The sequence below is a fragment of the Peromyscus maniculatus genome, chromosome 7 (genome assembly GCF_049852395.1).
Source record: "Peromyscus maniculatus bairdii isolate BWxNUB_F1_BW_parent chromosome 7, HU_Pman_BW_mat_3.1, whole genome shotgun sequence".
Lineage (NCBI taxonomy): Eukaryota > Metazoa > Chordata > Mammalia > Rodentia > Cricetidae > Peromyscus > Peromyscus maniculatus.
Window position 1 is genome coordinate 60237011 of NC_134858.1, and position 25152 is coordinate 60262162.

General features: G+C 40.4%; 1 protein-coding gene across 8 annotated transcripts in view; it reads right to left on the reverse strand.

Moving 5' to 3' along the window:
- Window positions 1-25152, reverse strand: part of Pias1 (protein inhibitor of activated STAT 1) — a 107321-nt gene that overhangs the window by 53605 nt on the left and 28564 nt on the right. For 5 of the 8 annotated variants that reach the window (XM_006971449.4, XM_042281077.2, XM_076576443.1 and 2 more), the window contains one exon: window positions 20036-20480. In XM_006971449.4, the coding sequence (XP_006971511.1) occupies window positions 20036-20480 (445 nt within the window). Of the gene's footprint in view, window positions 1-20035; window positions 20481-21047; window positions 21100-25152 lie in introns of all 8 variants that reach the window. The other 3 variants (XM_076576446.1, XM_076576447.1, XM_076576445.1) reach the window with 1 other exon arrangement.

A 25152-nucleotide genomic window follows, 5' to 3' on the forward strand; every position in this document is an offset into this window, starting at 1 on the left:
TCACAGTATGGAAGAAAATATTTTACAAATCCATTGAAGGACTTTTACCCAGAATGCACACAGAGATCACTAACCCAAAAAGGCTAGCTAAAAAAGTCACTGAGCAAAAGATTTGAAGAGACATTTCAGCAAAGGACATGGGTAGCTAAAAATCCACTGAAAGATGCTCAGTAGTCTTAGCTGAGCTGAGAAAATACACACCAAACTCACTGAGATAGTACTACATGTCTATTAGAATGTTTAAAATTAAAAAGATAACAATAGTGGCTGGCACCAAAATGGCTCAGTGAGTAAAGGCACTTGCCATCAAGCCAACAACTTGGGCATGTGACATGCATGTATGAAAATATCACAATGAAGCCCTTTATTTAACTTTCTATTTATTCCTATATTTAACAAATTATTCATGCCTAAACGTGCCAGTCTGTAACAGCATGCAGATACAGAAGTCAGACTATAACAGGTTTAGGTAATGAATGATTTATTAAAGTCACTGATTTCAATATACAAATAGGAGATCTTTGTGTTCCTAAATGAAATAGGAAATTACATTAAACTCTCAGGTTTGAAGCTAAATCACCAGAGTGTTTTGAGTAACTGTCATCAGTTCTGCAGGTTCTTAAAGTTCTATAATGCACAGTAGTTAGAAGTTTTGTAAAGACAGGAGTTTAAATACTAGCTTTTTGGGATATAGGACAAGTGTTCCTCAGACAGTGCAACAGCCACTCATCATGATCTGAAATGTTAGGAACTTGTTCTCAGCTCTCGTGTACACAGAAGTCATGCAAATTCCCAAAGCATCTTCTGTGACACTGTGTATAAGAACCATTCTGGTTGCGTCCATCTTTGAGGGCTGACAATGTTTGTGAGGAGCACTTATGACACTTTGGGGAGATGAGTTTTAAACACTCTACCTTTTCAAGTATAAGCTGCCAAAGGCCCATCTCTAGGAAAGACCAACAGCCTAGATATACACACAGAGAAGGGGTTTTACAAAGTTCACCCTTTAAAGCTTTTACAAATTATTCCACAAAGAGGTGAACTAAATAAAAGAGAAAGAGGAACCACAATGTGTACACAAACTCAGAACACAGAAGGCAAATCCCAGGCACATAAGAAGCAAGGCCATGAGGCCTGATACAGAAACACAGAGCTCAGCTTATGGTGGTACTTTCACTATTCTACCTTACAGCAGAAAGAAAAGCTAAAAATAGTCATCTTTCAGTTATAGAATACTTCTTGTCGTCTGGGGGAAGTGAAACTAAAGCACCTATCTCTAAATGTCAACCTCTTGGTCTTTAGTAAACTCTAGTTACAATCCCAAATTAAATAACTATGTGATCTTCAAAACCATGACTGCAATGGTATAGCTTCATCAGGCTTTCAACTATCTTTAAAACAAAAAATTACAGGCTAGGTATGGTGGCGCATGCCTGTAATTTCCAGTCAGGAGGCTGAGTCAGGAGAATTGATCAAATGGTCATGGTCTGCATGTTCTAGGTTGGTCAGGATTCAACAGCAAGACTGGACAGACCGATTCACTATCGAATTTGCACTGCTCCATCCAAATGCTTCCGATCTTTCTTTGAGACAGGTTCTCAGCAGCCCAGGCTGTCCTCAACTCACTATGTAATAGCAGACCCTGAACTTCTTGTCTGACTGCCTTTACCTTCTGGGATTGAACTGAGGGCTTCATGCATGCTAGTCAAGTCCTCTTACTAACTGGGTCACACTCCAGCACTACTTTGACCTTTAAAATGGGAATTTTCTAGAAAGTAATATTTAATGAAGAGAGTCATAAAATATCACATGAGAGCTAGGAAGATTGCTCAGCTATTACAAGCGTTGGCTGCTCTTGCAGAGGACCTGGGTTAGGTTCCTAGCACCCACATGGTGGCTCACAACTACCTAAAACTCCAGTTCCAAGGGATCTGATGCCCTCCTCTGGCCTCCACAGGCATGCACATGGTGCACAGACATACACACAGGCAAAATACTCATGCACATAAAATAACAGGCAGGATAATCTTAAGTTTGAAGCCAGCCCAAACATAGAAGCCTTGTTTAAAAAATCAAAACAAAACAAAAACACAGGGTTCTGGTAGCCCATTCCTTTGCCAGCACTCCAGAGGAAGAGGCCGAGGCAGACGGATCACTGTGAGTTCTAGGCCAGTCTGTTCTACATGGTGCCTCACTTTTCACTGACCAGCAAAGGGTACCCAAGAGCCCTACACTTCTTTTCTGACACGAGAGAGAAAAAGAAGATGATTCCTGTCTTACACCACACCAGCCAATCATCCCACCAGGCTGAGGAGGTCACTCACCGTAACTCTGCAAAACTTGGAATCACTTGCTGTTTTTGATACTACAATGGTCATTAGTGACCATGGTATCAGAAAAGACTGAACTGGGACATACTCCTGGCAAATGATTTCTTTTCTTTTTCTTTTTCTTTTTTCTTTTTCTTTCTTTTTTTTTTTTTTGTGGAGGAAGAGAAAAAATGGAGAGTGCAGCTAGAGGAAAATTAAAAGAAAAATAGGTTTTATTTTTATTAAGAAATTATTATTATTGATGTGTATGGGTGCTTTGCCTGCATGCCTGTCTGTGTGACATGCATTCAGTGCTTGTGGAGGCAAGAAGAGGATGTCAGATCGCGCCTGGAACTGCAGTTACAGTTTCAAGGTACCATGTGGGTGCTGGAAACTGGACCTGGGTCACCTGGAAGAACAGCCAATGCTCTTAACCACTGATTTAATCGCTCCAGCCCGTTTGTTTTTCAAATAAGAAAATTAGCATAAAAGTGTACACGAATGGTAATAAGCTAATAAAGAGAGAAAAATTGATGAATGACATAATGAAATGGAAAGAATTGGTAAGCTATGTCCTTGACTAAGCAAACAAAAGTAATCTAATCCATAAGGGCAGAAATAAGCCTCAACTCAGAGTTCATCCAGATCATAGAAGAAAGCTACACAACATCTCAGGCAGAAGTGAAGCCAGGAGGAATAAGTACATACACGAGAGCCTGCAAGCCACGTCCACTGAGAAAGCCACTTGTGGCCAAGCCTGACAGCCAGAGTTCAACCACTGCAACACACATGGTGGGAGACAGAATTAATTGCCATAAGTTGTTCTCTGAGGCACACACATACACAATAGGTTAATTAAATGTAAAATATATACATCAAGAGAAGTGATTTTGATTGGTTCCATTTTCTCAGTGAGCAAAAATGAAAGCAGAGATCTCACTGAAGAGGCACAAGAGCAGCTGGGAGTGTGAGGTGTCCGAGGTCCTCTGGAAAGGGGAGGATGGCAAGCAGAGCCAGCTCCTCCCTTACACATTATTCCCAGTTGCCCTTCATATGACATGCTGATGATGAGGAATAGAATCTCATGCTACAAAAATCTTTTGGTTTGTTTAGTTACTTAATATAATAGTATTTTTTAAAAAGTCTCCATAAAATCTTTAGTCCATCACAAAATCTGAATAATTTCTTTGTGGATTTAAAATTACTTTCTTAAAATAGGTATACATCTAAAAACAACATTTTGTTTTCATTTTTATTGCTCTATGAGCCTTTTCTCTAATTTTCTAACTATTTAATTTTAGCAGACACAAACACCAACATTTTTCACAGTGTAGTGTATCACAATATTCCTGGAAGTGTTTCAGAAGGAAAGAAGTTTTAGGTTGAAGGCATTTTGGAAATCTGTTTAATATTTCATACTACCTCCTGCTTAGAGATACATGGAGTACATCATCACAATGAAACTCAACTTCTAAACGCAGTGGGACAGACTCAAGAGCTCCTACTGGCATCCCACGGAGTCAGCATCCGAGACGACATTTTATACTAGTACATACGCTAGTAGACAGTTTTTGGAACTTGTCGACAGTCTCTGTTATTCCAACAGACATTTTGTTTGTGGTTTTATCTCCAGATTCAGAATCAGAATATATGATCAAAGGCTAGGCCAGAAGTCTAATGCATTCCCCAGGCTATGGCTGACTAGTCAAGGGCTGAATTTGGCAGTTACCTCAAGATTTTCTGCTGCAAATGTTAGGACATGGAGTTTTCCTTTTTTTGCTAGATTTGAATCTGTAAGGATTCCAGATACTTTAGGAACTCATTAAGCCTAAAAATGGTATCAATATCCAAGAAGGAAAGGCACAGAATAGAGATCATGAAAAGGATTTGTTGCACAAATATTCATTCAACAAACACTGAGCATCTAATATGTGTAAGATATAAGGTTATGCTCGATACTGGGATACATCAATAACAAGTAGACAAAGACCAAAACCAGTGCCCCACATGGTCTCATATAGCCCACCTGCTCTCAAACTCCCTATATAGGAGATGTCTTTACTGCTGATCTTCCTACTGCTACTTTCCAAGTGCTCTCTTCTCTTCTACACTTAGATCATAAGGTAAGAAATTATCTGAGAAGCAGTCACATATGAATCTGAATAACTTTGACTTGCAATGTTTACAGTGCTATCTATCTATCTATCTATCTATCTACCTACCTACCTACCTACCTACCTACCTACCTACATATCTATCTATATCTGGCTAAGAGAACTAAGGCACAAATATACAAAGGACTATATAAACAATGCCAGGACAGACATGTTAGCACACATATGCAATGCCATTCCTGAGGAGGCTAAGGAAGGATCAATACCTTTAGGCTAATTGATGCTACCTGACAAAGCTATCTCAAAAAAACAAAACAAACAAAAAGAACTATTAAGTAATTTCAAAGTCCTAGAAAAATCAAAGAGAAGCAAAGAACAAATAATTCATGTCACAGAGACCAGGAGAAAAAAAAGCCCTCAATGACAAAAAGAACAAATGAAGACCAAATATAATAAAGTTAACATAAAAAAAGTGGATTATGTTTTAAAACCAAACTTTTACAGAGGTTACAGTATGCTATTTATAATGAAGACATGTGCCACTCTGTCCATTGGAATGGTTTCATTAAAAAAAGATGCAATGGGCCAGGGGAATCTCTGAGTTCAAGGCCAACCTGCTCTACAGAGGAGTTCCAGAGCAGCCTATCTTGGAAAATAATAACAAAAAAGACACAATAACAAGTGTTGGTGGGAATGTAAAATGGTACAGCTGCTTTGGAAAAGTCTGGCAGTTCTTCAAAGGTCATTCAGAGTTACCATATAAAGCAGCAGATCTACTCCTAGGAACACACACAAGAGAACTGAAAATGCATATGTGCTGGATTGAATGAGAATGGCCCCCATAATCTCAAATACTTGAGTGTTTGGTCCCCAGTTGGTGGAACTATTTGGGAAGGATTGGGAAGTATGGCCTTGTGGGAGGAGGTGTATCACTGGGGGTGGGCTTCGAGGTTTCAAAAGCTCACACCATTCCCAGTTAGCTCTGTCTCTGATTCATGCTTGTGGATCAAGATGTATGCTTGCAGCTACTGCTCTAGTGCCATGCCTGCCTGCTGCCATGCTCCCTACCATGATGGACACTAACCTGAAACAGTAAGCCCCAATCAACCATTTTTTTTCTATGATTTGCCTTGGTCACAGTGTCTTACCACAGCAATATAAAATTAACAAAGACAATATCCATGGTGAAAATTGTACATGAATATTCATATTAGCTAGAATACAAGGGAATGAATACATACATACATACATACATACATACATACATACATACATACAAACAACACATATATAGCCATGAGGGGAAAAAAATGAATTTCTAACACATACATGCAAAAAAAAAAAATTAAAAGCAAGAGCCAAAAATGATAGCACGTGATGTAAACCCTAGGAAGTTGAAGTAGGAAGATCCTACATTCAGAGCCAGCCTGGCTAGAAAGCAAGACTCTGTTACTCAAAGGTAGAAAGAGGAACTTTGGGGGCTGGAGAGATGGCTCAGAGGTTAAGAGCACTGGCAACTCTTCGAGAGGTCCTGAGTTCAATTCCCAGCACCCACATGGTGACTCATAACCATCTGTAATGAGATCTGGTGCCCTCTTCTGGCATGCAGGTGTACATGTAGGCAGAACACCGCATACCTAATAAATAAATCTTTAAAAAAGAAAAAGAAACAGAAAAAAAGAAAGAGGAACCTCAAGATGTCTCAGCAGGTAAAAGTGGTTGTTGAGTATGATGGTTTGAATGAGAATGGCCTCCACAAGTTCATGTTTGAATGCCTGATCCTCAGTTAGTGAAACTCCAGAGGCTAAGGCAGAGGGAAGGAAAAAGAAGTCGAAGGCTCGCCTGAGCTACATAGTAAGAGCCTGCTTGAAACAACACATCACAAAACAAAGAGTGCAAACAGTACACACACACACACACACACACACACACACACACACACACACACACGCATGCATTTAAAGAGAAGCAGCAGCAGCAGCAGCAGCTGGGCAGTGTTGGCACATGCCTTTAATCCCAGCACTTGGAAGACAGAGGCAGGAGGATCTCTATGAGTTCGAGGCCACTCTGGTCTACATAGCAAGATCCAGGACAGCTAAGGCTACACAAAGAAACTCTGTCTCGAAAAACCAACCAACAAACAAATATGCACAATTTAAAAATAATGACAATAGTAAGTGTGCTGGCAAGGATGGGGGGAATTGTAGGGGTTAAATGTTTAAACCGGATAGCTAAAACTATAATCTCTAAAGAAAAACATAAACAAGTTTGAACGTAGGTATCTTGCATGGGGGGGGGCAATGCTTATTATCCTAGAAGACACAGGTTATTAAATGGAAATCTCAGTGACAAGCACAGGCCCCCTCCCCATGAGGCACCCCCAACACACAGCTATTGTCATCACTCTTGCTTGCCAACCTGCCTGTAGATATGAAAAATACTGCCACTCTAGAAAATGGCTCAGTATTTTCCCAAAATGTAAACACCTACACACACATGACCAGGATGCACTCCTGGGTATGTGTCTGGAAAAATGTGCATCCATATTGACACTAGTCACCATCTGTGATTGCCAGAAACTAGACACAAAATCAGTCTCAAGAAGTAAATACAGTGTGACACATTCATGCCGTAGAATAGTACTTAGCAGTAACTATAAAATGACGGGTCGTTTCTATCACTCAAATCACAAGGAAGAAAAAAGAGACAGTCCAGGTGGCCTTGAACTTCTGACCCTCCTGCCTTTACCTCCAAGTTCTGGAGAATAGATGTCTGCCACCACATTGTTTTATGCTGTGCTGGGGATCAACCTTGGGCTTTAAGCATTCTAGGCAAACACTCTACCCACTGAGCTACATGTGCCTAATTTTTGTTGTTGTTATTTTGGTTTTGGTTTTTCGAGACAGGGTTTCTCTATGTAGTCCTGCCTGTCCTGGAACTCACTATGTAGCCCAGGCTGGCCTGGAACTGACAGAGATCCACCTGCCTCTGCCTCCCGAGTGCTGGGATTAAAGGCATGCACCGCTATGCCCTGCTGTGCCTAAATTTCTTAATTCAAAGATTCAGGGGGGAAGACTAACAATCTGATTTGAAAGAATAAATCTAACCATCAGTTCATAAGAAAAAGAAACAAGCTGGGTGGTGGTGGCGCACACCTTTAATCCCAGCACTCGGGAGGAAGAGGCAGGTGAATCTCTGTGAGTTCGAGGCCAGCCTGGTCTACAGAGTGAGTTCCAGGACAGGCTCCAAAGCTACACAGAGAAACTCTGTGGGGGGGGGGGGGGGGGGGCGGGGAATGAAAAGAAAGAAAAAGAAACAAGTACCTAAAACATATAAAGAACTCCACCTTTATGATGATCCATTTAGGTTAAAGCTACAAGGGTTATAAATTTGTAGCTATTAATTGGGATTGAACAACAAGTTTTCTATTACATGACATCACTGAAAGCCTAGGAGAAAAGTCTGTGATTTTCATAATAATCAGGGGGATTAAACAGTCACACAAACCTTTCTCTGGGAGGAAATTTAGACAGTTCTACCAAGATTTTTAATATATATCCTGTTTCTAGGAATTGTCTTATAAAAATAAATAAAAAAAATTTAAAAATTGGCTATGTTTAGATATGTACAGAGGTATGTACCACAGAACAGTCTCTGTAACACTGTCTTAAAACAGCAAAAAAGTAGTGAAAAGCCAGACCCCTTCCCCCCCAAAACTGGAGAAATCCATAACCCAGTCACTCACTTGTGAAGCAGTCACTAAAAAAGAATGAGACAAACATGTTCGTATGCAGGAACTGTCTCTAGGAAGATGACTAAGGAACTGTGAAAGCATCCCGAGTGGTGGAGATCAGGGTCGAGAGAACCTTCTTTCTTGTAAACCCTTCCAGATTTTGGAGGGTCAAGTAAGAACAGAAGAATGCTACATGTGTATGAAGATGCCATAACATAAGTCACGGCATTTTTTAAGGTCAGTGTTTGTAACAAATGAGTATATTGTCAAATATTTTTTAGTTAAAAAAAATTACATGTAATGACAAGTAAATCAGTGAAGGTCAGCTGTTAAGAGCACTCCTCTAGCCGGGCGGTGATAGCGCACGCCTTTAATCCCAGCACTGGGGAGGCAGAGCCAGGTGGATCTCTGCCAGCCTGGTCTACAGAGCGAGATCCAGGTCAGACACCAAAACTACACAGAGAAACCCTGTGGGGGGTCAGGGGAGAACTCCTCTAGTCCAAATGTCAAGAGCAGCCTTAGACACATCACAAGTTCGAGTCTTAATTAGGCTGCAAGAGATACTGTCTTAAAAAAAATAAATAGCACAAAACAACAACTCAGATATATCAGTGGAAAAGAATCAACTCTAAGCCAGGTGTGAGGGAACACACCTGTAATCCTAGCACTCAGAATGAGGCAGGAGGCTCAAGAGTTCAAGGCTGCCCTTGGCTACACAATGAAATAATGGTATCAAACTCAAGAGATTCATGCCTAACATCTCAGTACTCAGGAGACTATGGCAGGATTGCCATGAGTTAGTTGGAGGCCAGATTAGGCTCTTAAGTGAGTTCTAGGCTAACCTGGGCTAAAAAGCCAAAATCAATCCACTAACCAACCAAGATGCCTTCTATAAGAAATAAGACAAAAATGTGCATACTTCAAATTTAATAACCCATAAAAAGGATTTTATACCAATAATTGAGGGCTCCCCCCCGCACCAGAAATTCAAGAATAGTGAAATATTACAAATATAGAAAGCCAAGAACATGGCAAAATACATCATTAACATGCAAAAATTAGTGCTGGCATCAGAGAAAGACCTCATCTGAAAGAACACCAAATTATAGAACAAAGGAAAAAGAAATGACACCAAAAGGCAGGTTAGTGGTTTTTAGGAGCTGGGCAGGGTACTGACCAATGAAAAGTTCTGGAATTGAGATGACAATGAGAGTTCACCCTTTCGTTCTGATTCAAGTAATGGCCCCTGCCACGTCTGCCTGCCACTGTCACATCGCCCTCACTATGGGTACTCTCAAACTCAACCGAAGGAAGTTTTCCTTCCTTTACATTCCTCCATCATTGTCACAGCAACAGAAGATTAGCACAAAATTGGTACCAGGGAACTGAGGTCACTGCTGTCAGCAAAACTTGAACATGTGGTTCTTAAGGAGTTGGAACTGGTTTCTGGAGGAGTTTGGAAGTCTGGAGTTAGTAATGGTCTGAGAATACTGTAGAGAGACAGAGCTTATCAGGTGATACTGATGGGTGCTCAGAGACCAGAACTCTAAACTCTAAACTCTGGGCGGTGAATTCCAGACTCTTCAACTTTCACATAGTAGTTGTCTGCGTCACACTAGAGCAAGAAGTCACTTCCAAGTGTGCCTCCTCTAAGCCTTTATGGAAGGCTAGGTTTAAAGGTGACTGACTGAGGTGACAGAAAATGTCAGACTGTACCAGGTTAGTACTGGCTGCATGCAGTCACACTTGCAGTGAGACTGTTAGCAGAAAACAGAATTTTAAAAAAGTTTCAGAAACTTCTGTTGAGAACAGTTGCCCAAATAAGGAAGGTGTGTAAAGTTGGGACCAAGAAGAGTGTGGCAGTTGAGAAAAGTAGCAGCCAAGTACTTTGTGAGAGAACATTAGGAAAGATGCATTAAAGGCACCTCCAGATTGCTCAGGCGTCACTCATCAAACCCCATCCAAGCAGGCTCGAGGATATAATGGTCTTATTAACACATTTGAACGATTTTAAGAAGAGTTTTAGGTGCACTGCGAACACGGGACAACTGCCTGAAGTGTTTCCAGCCATCTAGACACTTAGAAGCAAACACAGGCATGATCCAAAGAGGCCAGGCCACCACTGGAACCTGTGGCAGAACCTGGCACTGTCCACATGGTGCTAGTTTTGTATTAGTGCAGAGTGTCAGAGTCACAGGGTCATGAGGACTACCGCCCCGATTCAAAGGAGGTCCAGGAGGCCTGACACTGTGTGGCAGCAGAGTTAGAACAGCTGCAGCAGCCCTGCACAGCAGTGTGTGAAGCTGAGTGTGAGGACAAGACAGATGGAAACCCCAGGAAGTTAGATGGAACAGGAACATGAAATGACCAACAAGGAAGGCTGCAAGCAGTGAGTAGAGCCAGTCCAGAACAATGAGCAAGGGAGGTGAGATTTTAATCTCATTACTGACTCACTTAGAATTTGTCTCTTAAATTTTTAAATTAAAAAAAATTAATTAAAAAAAGTACTGGGATGAGAGAAATTGGCAGCTATGCCCCAAATTTGCTCATTTTGAAGATTTGTCTAATTAGTGTTTTTTGTACCCTCTCTCACAGTAATCTATCAGCTCTTTCCATTAGGTGTATCTTTGATTACTTTCCCACCCTTGAGGACAGGAGCTATGGCCCATTAGTTAAAGACCCAGGGTTTGGTTCCCAGCACTGACACAGTATTACAACAGTCTCTAACTCCAGTTCCAGGGGTTTTGCCGCCCTCTTCTAACCTCCACGGACACCAGGGACACACATGGTGAACAAACATACATGCAGGCAAACACAAGACACATAAAAATAATCTTTTAAAGGTTGTTTTTCTGGGGCTGGAGAAATGCAGTGGTTTGGAGCACTTGCTGCTCTTGCAGAGGACCCAGGTTCAGTTCCCAGAATCCATGAAGTGGCTCAAGACCATTTGTAACCCTACATTCAGATACAAAACCCTCTCTGGCCTCTGTGGGCACAACGTAGTGCATGTGCATATGTGCAGGCAAAGCACTCACATATGTAAAAATAAATGAGTCTTTAAAAAAGTTTTTCCTGCCGGGTGGTGGTGGCGCACGCCTTTAATCCCAGCACTCGGGAGGCAGAGCCAGGCGGATCTCTGTGAGTTCGAGGCCAGCCTGGGCTACCAAGTGAGCTCCAGGAAAGGCGCAAAGCTACACAGAGAAACCCTGTCTCGAAAAACCAAAAAAAAAAAAAAAGTTTTTCCTATTTGATATTCATCTGTATACTTGAACTTTAAAAATCTCACTTAGGGAGTTCTGAGGGGAGGTCTGAGGAAAGCTAGAGGTGAGGAGTATGGGTGAACATGATTAAAATACATTATATGCATGCATCACATTCTCAAAGAATAATAATTATTTTTAAATCTTAGGAATAATGATTATGTAACCAGATTTACCTATCATTTCCTTTGAGTTTTCTTGCATTGTGACCACAGGCTACTAACTGTACACTGACCACTGTATGGAGAGACGGTCAAAAGCACAAGGAAGTGTTTCCATTATACAAAAGTAGGTCTTCTCCGAGCGCTGACCCCATGATGTACCTGGGAGACTCAAGACCATTCCTAGCCATGTCTCTCTTCTATTCTGACAGTACTTACAGAGGATCCCAATAATTTTGGTGATGAGTTATTCAAATTCTTTTTCTGTTCTTATTTAGCTATTTTCATTTTGGGACATTACTTCTGGCTAAATTTGCTAAAAATAAAATGTAATCAAGGTTTAGTTGTACCAGAGAGGGCAACAAGAAGATGCAAAGGAAACTAGATGCTAAACGTACCACTTGAGTCAAAACACTTTACAGTGTGCTTACTGGCTGATCCTTTTTAATTTTTATTTGTTTGTTTGTTTAATAAGCCAGGGTATCATGTACTTGAGGCTGATTTGAATTCACTATATGAACTCTTGATCCTCTTTTACCTCTTGAATACTAGAATTATAAGTTTGCACCATCATGTGCAGCATGAAGGTGTGTGTGTGTGTGTGTGTGTGTGTGTGTGTGTGTGTGTGTGTGTGTGTGTTTAAATTTGCATTTTATGTGGTTGGGTGTTCTGGAAACATGTAAGTCTGTATATACCTGGTGCCTGTGAAGCCCAGAAGAGAGTGCTGGGTCTCTGGGATCTGGAAAAAGACAATTGTGAGCTGCCTTATGAATACTGGAATCAAACCCCAGTCCCCAGAACTCTGAAGCTGTCAGTGTTCTTAACTGCTGAGCCACCTCCCCAACCCAGATCTCTCAATTTTAACAGGCTTTATTTCATATTTACAACTATATAAATGAGTTCTTTACTGATTCTGTCAAAATTCTTTTCTAAGCAAGAAAGTCTAATATAGTTCCCAAGATTACATTCAAATACTCAGATACCATTCACTAAAGCACACAAAATGCCTCAGCCTTAGACTTCAGGACAATTGTGTAAACACTACTAAATATGAAGCTAGAATCAGCAGATAAGAAGATTATCAACAAGGCATAGGTATACAAGGTAAACCTTGGAGTTTTGCTCTGAAGATCAGAGCCAGTGCTGCCAAAGAAGGAAGCAAAAGTTCTAGTGAGGAAGCCCACCCACAGAAATCGAGGACTCTGCCCTCTGCCCCCAAGCTGCCAGCACACAGGAGCACAGCTTGTGCTCACTTCTTCAGAGTGCTCACAAACCCCCTGAAAGCTCTTCCATCACTGCTTAGGTCACTCTGTAGACCAGGCTGCCCTGGAACTCAGAGATCTGCCTGGCTCTGCCTCCCAAGTACTGGAATTAAAGGCGTGCGCCACCACTGTCCGGCATAGAATGAATTATTATTTTTTTATTTTTATTTATTTATTTATTTATTTATTTATTTATTTATTTATTTATTTATTTTAGTTTTTCTAGACAGGGCTTCTCTGTAGTTTTGGTGCCTGTCCTGGATCTTGCTCTGTAGACCAGGCTGGCCTCCAACTCACAGAGCTCCACTGGCTCTGCCTCCCAAGTACTGGGATTAAAGGCGTGTGTCACCGCAGCCCTAAGAAGTTTTTTATATGAATGATTTATATATCTTTAAAAGCCTGAAACTTGCAGATATCTGTATGAAAATACTTCCTTTAAAAAGGAAAGGAATGGGGCTAAAGAGATGGCTCAGTGGTTAATAGCACTGGCTGCTCTTCCAGAAGTCTGAGTTCAATTCCCAGCAACCATATGGTAGCTCACAACCATCTGTAATGAGATCTGGTGCCCTCTTCTGGTGTGTAAGCATACATGCAGGCAGAACACTGCATACGTAATAAATAAATCTTTTTTTAAAAAAAGGAAAGGGGCTGCTGGAGATATAATTCCATGGTAGCTGCCTTCTTCACATGCATAGGGCCCTGAGCTCAATTACACAGAGGGGTGGGGTGGAATAAAGAAAAGAAAAAGAAAAGGGGCTACTCTGGACTGGAGAGACAACTCAGAGGTCAAGAGCACTGGCTGCTCGGGCAGAGGCCCTAGGTTTGATTCCCAGCACCCACATGGTAGCTCACAACCATCTGTAACTCCAGTCCCAGGAGACCCAAAGCTCTCCTTAGGCACTAGGCATGAATGTGATATACAGACTTAGATATAAGCAAAACACCCACACACGTTAAAAAAATAATAATAATAATTAAAATTTTAAGGGACACTAATCTAGCTTCTAAATAAGACTATAAGCCCATAATGGGGCGGATGTAGCCAAAGTGCTTGCCTAGCATGCATGAAGTCTTGGGTTTTATAAAACAGGGCATAGTAGCTTGCCTATAATCCAAGGAGGCAGGAAGATCAGGGCTCAAGGCTAACTTCTACTAAATAGGGAATGGGAAGCTAGACTGCTACATAAGACCTGATATCAATACAAACACAGCTTATGGACTGTCTTCTCAGCCATCCTATCTGCTAGGATCTTCAGAACTCCTTTGACTGCAGCAGGAAACATAGGCCTCCTGACATATACCTGTGATTACAGTACTTACAAGGCAGAAGCAGGAGCTGAGTGAGTTTCAAGAAAGTCTGGACTGTATAAGGAGACCCTGTCAATTGATTAACTGATTAATTCCAGTTATAAGCTGAATGTTTTTATGCAGCACGTTTGTGAAGGTCTAGGATTAGAAACACTTATCACAACATCCAGACTGAGTATTTTTAAATTGTGATCATATCAATGCTTATGGCCAAATGGAAGGGGGAAAAAATAATCAAATTTACCTGTCACATTCTAAATCAGGTGACAGCTGTGATCAGGTAATCAACTATAAGTTCTTTAAAGGCTTTATTTTAATGTGTGTATTTTTAAAAATGAAGAAAATACCAGAAGCGATTTAATTTCTCAAAATACATGATTTTCCAAGATCTAAACAAATGAGCTTTTCCAAAAAAATCTGTATTCTGTATGAATGGAGCCACTTCATTCTATGGAGAACACACATACCGGAAAGAGTCTTGCCAGGTGTGGTAACACATGCCTTTAATCCCAGGCCGATCTCTGTGAGTTTGAGACAGCCTGGACTACATAGCAAGTTCAAGGTCCACCAGGGTTGCATAGTAAGACTCGGTCATTTACTAACCCAGAGAAACACAGTCCTACAACTGTGTTCATCCTAAATTTTTCAGGTTACTCACAATCTTTCTCAATAAATCATTTTCAGATTCATGAAAGCACTCCCATGCAACAAATGTTTACTGAATCAAGGTTCTACACATTACTTTCTGGTAAGATCGTTTGGTTCAGAATCAAAATGTTTATTTTCATTCTACAATAAGGAATGAGAAATTGAAACATAGTGACACACTACTTTTGTATTTTTATGTGAAAACGTACCACATTCCAAACACCTGGTATTTGAATCAAATTCTACTCGTAGTCAATTCTGGTTCTTTGTAGCAGTTCTGCTTGGTGCAGTCAGGCACTCAATGAACTAGTACTAACGGAAGTGGGGTTTGGCTCCTGCAAGCCTCTCAGCTCACAAAATTTACATCAACTCATCAGCACATAACCTCACTATATGTGCTAATATTTTGTGTTCTGTGTGTTTCTATCTGAAAACTCCTCATTTAATACTATGTGGCTGATCATCAGCCTTAACTCACAGCTGACAGTACTGCTAACTCCTCCCTGGACAAAGCTTGCCTAACACTTGAATATTACACATTTGTTGTTTGGGGACAGGCTCTCTCTGTGTAGCCCTGGCTGTCCGGGTACTTGTCTCTGCCTCCCAAGCACTGTAACTAAAGGCATGGGCCACCACACCCAGTTCAATCGAGGTTTACATCAATCAGACCACTATACAATATTTTAGGATTACATTCGGGAGCCACTTAAAACAGTAAAAACAAACAAAAGAACCAAGTTTGGTGACACTTGGGAGGTAGAGCCAGGAAAATCTGGAGTTCAAGGTCATCAGCAGCTACATGAGTTCAATTTGTAGCTATCTGCTTAATATCTTTAGGGTAAAATCAAATATGCTTATCTACAACTATTATACATTAAAATGTCCTTAAGGTGATGGTGGTGGGAGGTAGAAATGGACATGATCAAGATCTATTTTTTACATGCATGAAAGTGTTAAAGAATAAATTAAAAATGTTCTAAACCTGGGTGTGATGTTTCACATCTTTAATCCAGCATTTGGAAGGAAGAAGGAGGTGAAGCCAGCCTGTCGACATAGTGAGTTCCAGGCCATTCAGAGTACACAGTAAGACCTTGTCTCAAAAAAAAAAAAAAAAAAAAAAAAAAAAAAAAAAAAAACGAAGTCCCTAAGTCAAGCTGTAGTAGTGTATATAGGTAGTTACAGAACTTGAGAGGATCAGAACTACTACAGTTTGAGGCCTGCCTGGACTATACACAGAGAGTTCCAAGTCTGGGGCTACATGAGACCTTCTCTTAAAAAACAACAACAACAACAACAACAAAAACCTTCAAATTTTCTCAAAATGTGTTCTCAGATTTCACCAATACATAAAACTGAAATACTCAGTGATTTATGACAAGAATCAACAAACTTTCTCCAAAAAGAGCCAGACAGTAAATAGGCTGTGCAGGCACACACGGTCTCTGTTACATATTCACTGATTTAAAACAACAACAAGATTTATTTACTTATGGGGTGGGAGTGGCACACACATGTGAAGGTCAAAGAACAACTCCAGGGAGTCAATTTTCTCCTTGTCCTCGTGGTTCCCCAGGATCAAAGTTACGTTGTCAGGCTTACTGACAAGACCCTTGCCTACCTGTCACCTCCTGGTAGTCACTGGTTTAATTTTAACTTTTCTGGAGTACACTAACAAATTCTGAACTGGGTCTGATGTCTCACAAGTAATCAGGATCCAGGGACCAGAGCCAGGAGGGCTGCTGCAAGCTCCAACTAAGCCTAGGCTACACAGTGAACTCCAAGCTAGCCTGGACTACAGAGTGAGAGCCTTACACAACACAATTCTTAACTAGGAATCACCCAAAACAGAGGCCACAGGTTACAACCAGTTTGCCACCATGGGTTACATACCAAGACTCTTGTCTTTAAAAACGATGGGTGTGTGCGTGTGTGTGTATGTGTGTGTGTGTGTGTGTGGTGGAGATGGCATGCTGGAGAGATGGCTGGCTCAGTGGTTAAGAGCATGCACTATTCTTCCAGAGGACCCGGGTTCAATCCCCAGCAACCTTGTCAGGTGGCTCACAATCACCTCTAAGTCCAGCCCCAGAGGGGATCCAACACCTCAGGCCTCTTCGCGCACCTGCACTCACATGCACACACAGACACTTAATGAAAGTAATAAAAATAAATCTTTTAAAATTATTTTTATTTTTTGAGATAGTCTCTCTGTGTAGCCCTGGCTGTCCTGGAACTCACTCTGTAGACCAGGCTGGCCTCAAAATCAAAGAGAACCACCTGCCTCTGTCTCTTGTGTGCTGGGATTAAAACACTAAAATGTAAGGATAAATGATGGATAAATTAAATCAAACTACAATACCTATATGCTCATCCAGTTGGCATTTCTACTCTCCATAACAAAATTGGTATACATATGAAATATCATCTAATCACACCAACACTTGAGATTTACGTTAGTGAAAGCATGGGAGGCTAACTGTTAAGACCAGAAAAAGAATTTAAAAACCAGATTAAAATACAAGCTACCAACCTTCTTCTATCAAATTTCAGATGATCTAATGATTGTTTTTCAGATGATGTGTCTACATGACACATTAACTTTATATAAACACAGATAAAGCCGTTAATATAAAATGGTAGAGATCTACATGAGTCAGTCAACAAAAGATGCTTATCTTATTAAGGAAGAAATAAAAGGCAAATCACACAATCCTAAGTACAAAATTCATCTATGAAAAATAACAAACACCATGTGTTAATCTGTGTATACATACAAACTGCTAACAATTTCTTTTCTCTTTTACAATGAACATACATAAGCTTTATATGCATTAGGTAGTTGGTTTTTTTGGTTTTTTGTTTTTTCTTGTTTGGCCATTTTAAGAATAAAATGGGGCTAAAGAGATGGCTCAGCAGTTAAGAGCACTGACTGCTCTTGTGGAGGACCTGGGCTCAATTCCCAGCATCCAAAGAGTGGCTCACCACCAGTAACTCTAGAACCAGGGAATCTAACAGCCTCTCCTGATCCCCAGATACCAGGTACCCATGTGTAGACAAAACATTCACTCAAATAAAATAAATAAATAAATCTGTTTTTTTTTTTCTTTAAAGAATAAAATGGTGTTTGTTGTTTGTCAGGCTGGCAAGAAGGCTCAGCAGGTAAGGGCATTTGCCTTCAAGCCTGACCACCTAAATTTGATTCCAAGGATTTGCATGGTAGAAAGGAAGAACCAACTCTATGACCTTCTATGCATACTGTAACACATGCATGAAGGGAATACACATGTGTATACAGTACACACACACACACACACACACACAAAATGTAAAATTAAATTCAATAAATTCATACAAAATAAAATTCATGTTGTTTGAAAATACCTTCTGTATCTTCATTTATTTTTAGAAATTCTGTTAAATGCAACTAAAATAAAAATACTCCCTTGTTTAGTGACAGAATTTCAGCAATGCATTCAAAATCATGGCCCCACACCAAGGCACGAACATGAACCAATGATTGGACTCAGTGGATTGTAAACTAACCAACAAAAAGGAAGTTAGGAGGGGGACATATTGAGGAAGATCCAAGGAGAGCTGAAGGAGACGAGGGTGGCTATGATCAAAATATACTGTATACATATATGAAATTCTCAAAGAATAAATTAAAAATCTAATTTTAGGAGCTGGAGAGATGGCTCAGAGGTTAAGAGCACTGGCTGTTCTTCCAGAGGTCCTGAGTTCAATTCCCAGCAACCACATGGTGGCTCACAACCATCTGTAATAATATCTGGTGTTCTCTTCTGGCCGGCAGGCATACATGCAGGCAGAACACTGTATACACCATAAATAAATAAATAAAAAAAAAAATAAAATAAAAAAATAAAAAAAAATCTAATTTTAAAATTTTGGAGAGGTCCAAAAGACTGGTGGCTCATGCTTGTAATCCCAGTTCTTAGACAGCAGAGGAGGATCAAGAATTCAAGGTCATACTCTGCCTCATGTAGAATACTAGGCCAACCTGGACTATATGAGACCCCAACCCAAAAACATCAACTCCTTCTCTAAAAGTACTCAAAACTTGTTCTCAATACTCAGCAATTCCTCAAACTGAAATGTTTACTATTAATGACAGGAATCAACAAACATTTCTATAAGAGCCAGACAGGAAATACTTTAGGCTCTGGGGGCACACATGATCTGTTATTTATATATTCATTAGCTTTGTTTACATTTTAGGAATATATAAAAAAAATTCTGAGCTGGGGATAGTGGCTCTCACATGCAATCTTAGCACCCAGGAAGTCAAGTAGTCACAGGACTGCTGTGAGTCAGGGTTCCAGAGTGAGACCCTCCCTCAAACAACTAAATTCTTACATAAATATCACATAAAACCAAACCACTAGAATTAGTTTGCCAGCCACAATTTGTCAACCACTGGTTTCTAACAAGGCAACATCCAGAAAAGTTTGCTGTTAAAGTATATTCTACCAAAGGCATCAAAAATCCACAACAAAGTCAACTGTGTTTCACATTAATAAAGCAGATGACATCATACCAACTAAAACTGATTGATAAATATGCTGAACTGTATACCTTGACAAGGCAATCTCAGGATGGGAAACCTACTAACAGAAACTTCTAGCACTCATATTACATATAAATAGGAATCTGTATATGTCACATGTATGCCTAACACACATCTTGAAAAACAGCAGCTGAAAGCTGACCACAACATCAAAGCTCAAATTTCCTTTCATGATAATTAAAACCATTTATACATTCAAGTAATCAAAATGGGTCAGATTGTTTTAGAGGTCATCAACTGCTGAAAAGAACAGAATTTAGAGACTGGTGGAGATTTGTTTTCAATTGTAATTTATAATTACAAGCCAGGCACAGTGGAACATTCCTTTAATCCAATGGCTCTGGAGGCAGAGGCAGGAGGATCTTTGTGAGTTCAAGGACAGCGTGGTCTATATAGCAATATACAGGACAGCCAGAGTTTATATGGTGAAACCTTGTTTCAAACTTAGTATATATTGTGTCCGAAACTGTTGTTTACTTTTGTCTAAAGAACAACTTTTATATATAGTTGATTTAAGCTAAACTCAAAAGATTCTCATTAACATCCTGAAGTTACTACCAAAAATGAACTTCATTGAGAATAAAACTGGGTCAGGTTGAAAGTCTAAAAGGAAAATAAATACAAATCCCAGCAGTAACCAAATGGCCTCCTATCTTACCTAGACTGGTGGGTTTGATCAGCTCGTCCAGCAGGTCATAGAATGGTAGCTTTTGCAGCTTTATATCCGGATGGACTGGGTGCAGCGCTGATGGGAGATGTGGGAGTTCCAGTTCATGTTTAGGTCCCAGAAGAGAAACAGGGAGTAGTGGGGATGATGCAGGGTGACCATCATAAGTGAGCTGTGGAATGGTAGATGGAGACAGAGTCGCTGGCATAGGACTTGAGTGTACGTTGGGGATAGACAAGTCCGCGGGCGTCATAATTTTCTGAGGGAAGCGCCGCCTGTAGAGTTCTTTGATTTTCATTTGTACAGCAGGACTACAGCCAGCCTTTAACAAATGCAGGGCTTTTGTAAGAAGTTCGTGTTTGCGTCCGTGCTTGTTCCGCCCAGCGTAGCCCAACAGTACTTGGAGTTCAGAAACTCTAAGGCTCATAACCATTTGCTTAGAGAAAAAAGTAAAATGTAAAATATTAGTATCTGAAGCCATAATTTACAATTCTAAACAATTTTTACCTAGCCTCTTCAGATGGTTTGCTTAAATGCCAGCCCACTTAACATCCTTACCATTATAAACAAAGTTTAACCATTAATAATAAAGAAACTTGGAAAGTAATATGTTTAAGTTTACTGATTTCCATGTAGGATTATAAAGGACACAGGATCAAGTTACACTATGCAGGACCATATCTCACTTTACCCTACCATTCAGTGACAGTAGCAAGCACTTAACTAATTCTCCAGAAGCACAAACTGCAGATAGCAGAGTAGTAATGTGCCCTCAAGAGCAGTCCTACTACCTTCTTGGGAAAAAACTATAAGTACATTCAAACCAAACATCCCACCTCAAACCCCAGACACATATTTTCCTGATGCCTATCTCTTAGTCTTTGCTGTTATACAGCTAGCTAGCAGTCCCATCAGATGCTAAAGCTCTTGATTCCCACTTAGACATCAAGAATTCCACCTGTACACTATAAGACATGAAGCTAAATGACAGAAATCTACTTACCTTCATTAATCCTGGGTTCACAATTTATTTCATCACTGTTTCTACCCCTCTTCTAAGAACAGGAAATGGAAATCTAATCAGAACTTTCCATTTTAAAGCAACAGAAAAGGGAACCAAAAAAGAAGGACTGACCCTGACCACACTACTACTTATGGAAGAAGCCCTGTCTCTTCCTCATCAGGAAAGGTCAGGATGAACACACACCTGCAAGCTTCCCATTCATTAAATACTCCACTTGGATTCTCTGGCCTCATACCAAATACCAACACACAGTGGCTGCACTGCCTCCCTACCTTCCTGTACAACTCACTACAAATACCCCTTCTCAGCCAACCCATTGGAGCAGTGGTTCTCAACCTTCCTAATGCTGCAGCCCTTTAGAACAGTTCATCACGTCCCCCAACTATAAAATTATTTACTTGCTACTTGCTACTCCATAACTGTAATTTTGCTAATCTTATGAACTGTGATGTAAATATCTGTATTCTGATGGTCTTAGGTGATCCCACCACCACCACAATGAGTTGCAACTCACAGATTCAGAACCGCTCACTGCATTAGAGAGTCCTTTCAGGTGGCAGAACAACCCCCAAAAGTGACCAATGAATGAAGTACTCTGATGCAACAAGGGCTGGCCAGTCCAAGCTGTCAGTCGCTCCACTCTTTCCCACTTGCAGGTCCAGCTTCAGCAGCCCGTCCCAGTAGACTGGAACTGTTTTACTGTCTATCTCTACTGGCCATTTCTTGGGTATTTATTTTTCACACTTATCCTGCTACACTGTCATTTCTATCCATGTGGTGATTCCTTGTCTAGACTGAGGTTCTCCAGAGCTGATGACCATTCTAGACTGTGGTTCTCTGGGGTACATGACCATTTTATCTTCAGCACCTAGAACCAGTTTGTTATCAACTATGTGGACAGTGAAGGAATGAACAAGAAAAGCATTCCTGAAAGAATGGAGATGGAGTGTGCAGCAATAAATCATTCAAATCAATGCCCAAAATCTTGTGCTCTACAGAGGCATACAAAGATGTAACATAGACTTTGGGAACAAACTGCTGAGCATAATGGCCCACATGTGAAAGAGCAGCAAGTGAGAGGCTGAGACAGGAAGATCTTAAGTTCAAGGCCAGCCTGAGATACATGGTCTCAAACAACAGTAAAACAAATAATTCTGCCCTCAATGCTATAGGTATTTTCTTTTCTGATATTAACAGAGACTATAAATAGGACAACCATAGTATCCTCTCCCTACTCACTGAAACATCCTAGAAAGGCATAAAATAACTGGAAAAAGTTATTTAAAAGAGAACTGCTGGCATGGTGGAACACATGTATAATCCCAGGACTTGGGAGGTAGAGGTAGGCAGATCTCTCTGAGACAACCTGGTCTACACATAAAGTTCCAGGCCAGCCAGGACTATACAGTGGGATGAGACCTTGTCAAGTGAGGAAGGGAGGGATGAGAGAGAATAGAGCCAACAAGATGGCTCAGTGGGTACAGGTACTTATTTGCCCCCAAATTTGACAACAACCTAAGTTTAGTCCCCAGCATCCATATGGTGGAAAGAGAGAGCAATTTCCTAAAAATTTTCCTCTGACCTCCACACACATGCCATAATACTCATATCACCCTCCGTGTATGTGTGTGTGTGTGTGTGTGTGTGTGTGTGTGTGTGTGTGTGTGTGTGTTACATATGTGCAGGAGCCTGCAGAGGTAAGAAGAGGGTACTGGATCCTGTGGAAAGAGTTATGGATGCTGTGAGGTTCCCACCAAGGGTCCTGGGAACAAAACTTGGATTCTCTGGGAGAGCAGTAGCATGTGCTCTTAAGCACTAAACTGACTCTCCACTCCAGAAATGCACTGTGAATCTTAAGCTGGACATCTGTACTCCTGCACTTGGGAGGCTGAGACAGAGGGAACTTGAGTTTAAAGCCAACTTGAGCTACATAGGGAGAGCCTATTATTTCATAGTAATCTTGTTTTTAATGAAATAAAAAAAAAATCAAACATCAAGGATTAGTAATTAAAAACAAATTAGAGTTGGCTGGTCTTTCTCTTCCAGTGCTGTGATAAAACACCATGACCAAGGCAACTTACAGAAGGAAGGGTTTATTTAGGCTTATGGTTCCAGAGGGATAAGATTCCATCCATCATGGTAGGGAATTCTGACTGTGGGCAGCTGGAACAGATGAGAGCTCACATCTCAAACTGTAAGCAGGAAGCAGAGAGAGCAAACTCGAAATGGGGTGAGGCTTTAAACTCTCAAAGCCCACCTCCAGTGACATGCTTCCTCTAGCAAGGCCACACTTCCTAACCCTAGCCAAACAGTCAACCAACTGGGACCAGTATTCAAACATCTGAGCCTATGGGGACAGTCTCGTTCAAACATCACACTGTCTTAGTTTCTTTCTGTGTTCTTGTTACAGAAGGCTCGACAAAAGCAACTTCAGGGGAAGGGGCTACACCGGCTCAAAATCCAAGGGTAAAGTCCATTATGGTGGGGAAGATGACAGGAGCTTAAAGAAGTTGGCTGCATCACATTCCCAACTGAGAGCCGCGAGCAATGAATACATTCATGCTACTCAGCTCCCTCTCTCCATTTATAAAACCCAGGACCCACAGCTGCTATTAATGGCCAGGAAATGGTGTTGCCCACATTGGGCAGGTCTTCCCACATCAATTAAAAACCAAGATACTAGCTGGGCGGTGCTGGCACACACCTTTAATCCCAGTACTTGGGAGGCAGAGATAGGCGGATCTCTGTGAGTTCGAGGCCAGCCTGGGCTAGCAAGTGAGTTCCAAGAAAGGCGCAAAGCTACACAGAGAAACCCTGCCTCGAAAAACCAAAAACAAAAAAACAAAAAACAAAAAAAAAAAAACCCCAAAAAACCATCTCCCAGGTGATTCTAGATTCTGTCAATTAACACTAGCAGTCACATAGGCAAATGTGTTTGTTTTTAAAAGGGGGGGGAACAGCATTAAATTTTAGAGATAAATATCTTTCCTTTTAATTCAATTCCATTCTCTAAGACACAAATAAAAACAGCAATTCAGTAATTACCACAAATTTCAGTGATGGTAACCTTTGCCTGTCATTAATTGTGACTACAAGATTAAATATAGCACAGATGTATTATTGTATTTCTATGAAAAACACACTGACAATTTACATAAAATAAAATCTCTTGTTTGAAGGATCAAAGAAAAAGTTAAGTGACAAAATAAACTCGACAGCTGTCAATTACATTTTGATTGCCTCAAAAAAGACAAAGCAAACACTATCAACCGTTAAAATACTTACATGCACTCAAAAGACAGCTGCTATTAACAAGTCAAGGTTTCTAGTTTGGGGGTTTGTTTTGTTTTTTTAAGAGGATTTATCATTGTTATATTTTTGAAACAGGAATCATCATTTTTTACACAGGAAGCAAAAAATCTGAATATTCACAACTAATTCTACTTCAAATAAATTTTCACAATTTTACAGAGACATTTCAAAGAAACAAATCACATGCTTTTTAATTGGGGGGCAGGAATCGATTCAAAAATGTATGTAGTTTATTTACCTCAATTTCCAGTTCAAGCTTCAGCATCTGAACTTTAGAAAAAAAAGTTATGGCTAAGACATGTGTGTGCTCCATTAATCACTCAGTGCACCTGATAACCTTGCCCAGCGGAAGGCCAGGTGGTGTTCCTTGCTATTACTGGAACAGCTTTTTGCATACTCTTGGGGGACCATAATAAACACTGTATTTTAGAGAACTGAAGAAGAGGGCGGAAAAGGTCCAGCCATCTGAAGCATCACTCAGATGAAAAGGCTACAGAGAAGCATGCAGCAGTTAATTCACAATGCAGAAGTGTTGACAACAGACAGGAAAACTAAACATTTAAATACTTCTGAGATGCTGAAATGAAATATATTTTAATGTGCAATGTGCTTTCAAATTCTTCATTTGTTAAGACTACAATAAAATGAGTATTTACAACTAAGGATAACATTAGCTATGGTAGCTATTAGAAATCATCACTTCCTAAGGAATTCCAGCATTCTGCTGACTACATCCTTGATGATATAGTTCTTAGACTCCTAGGGGATTAAA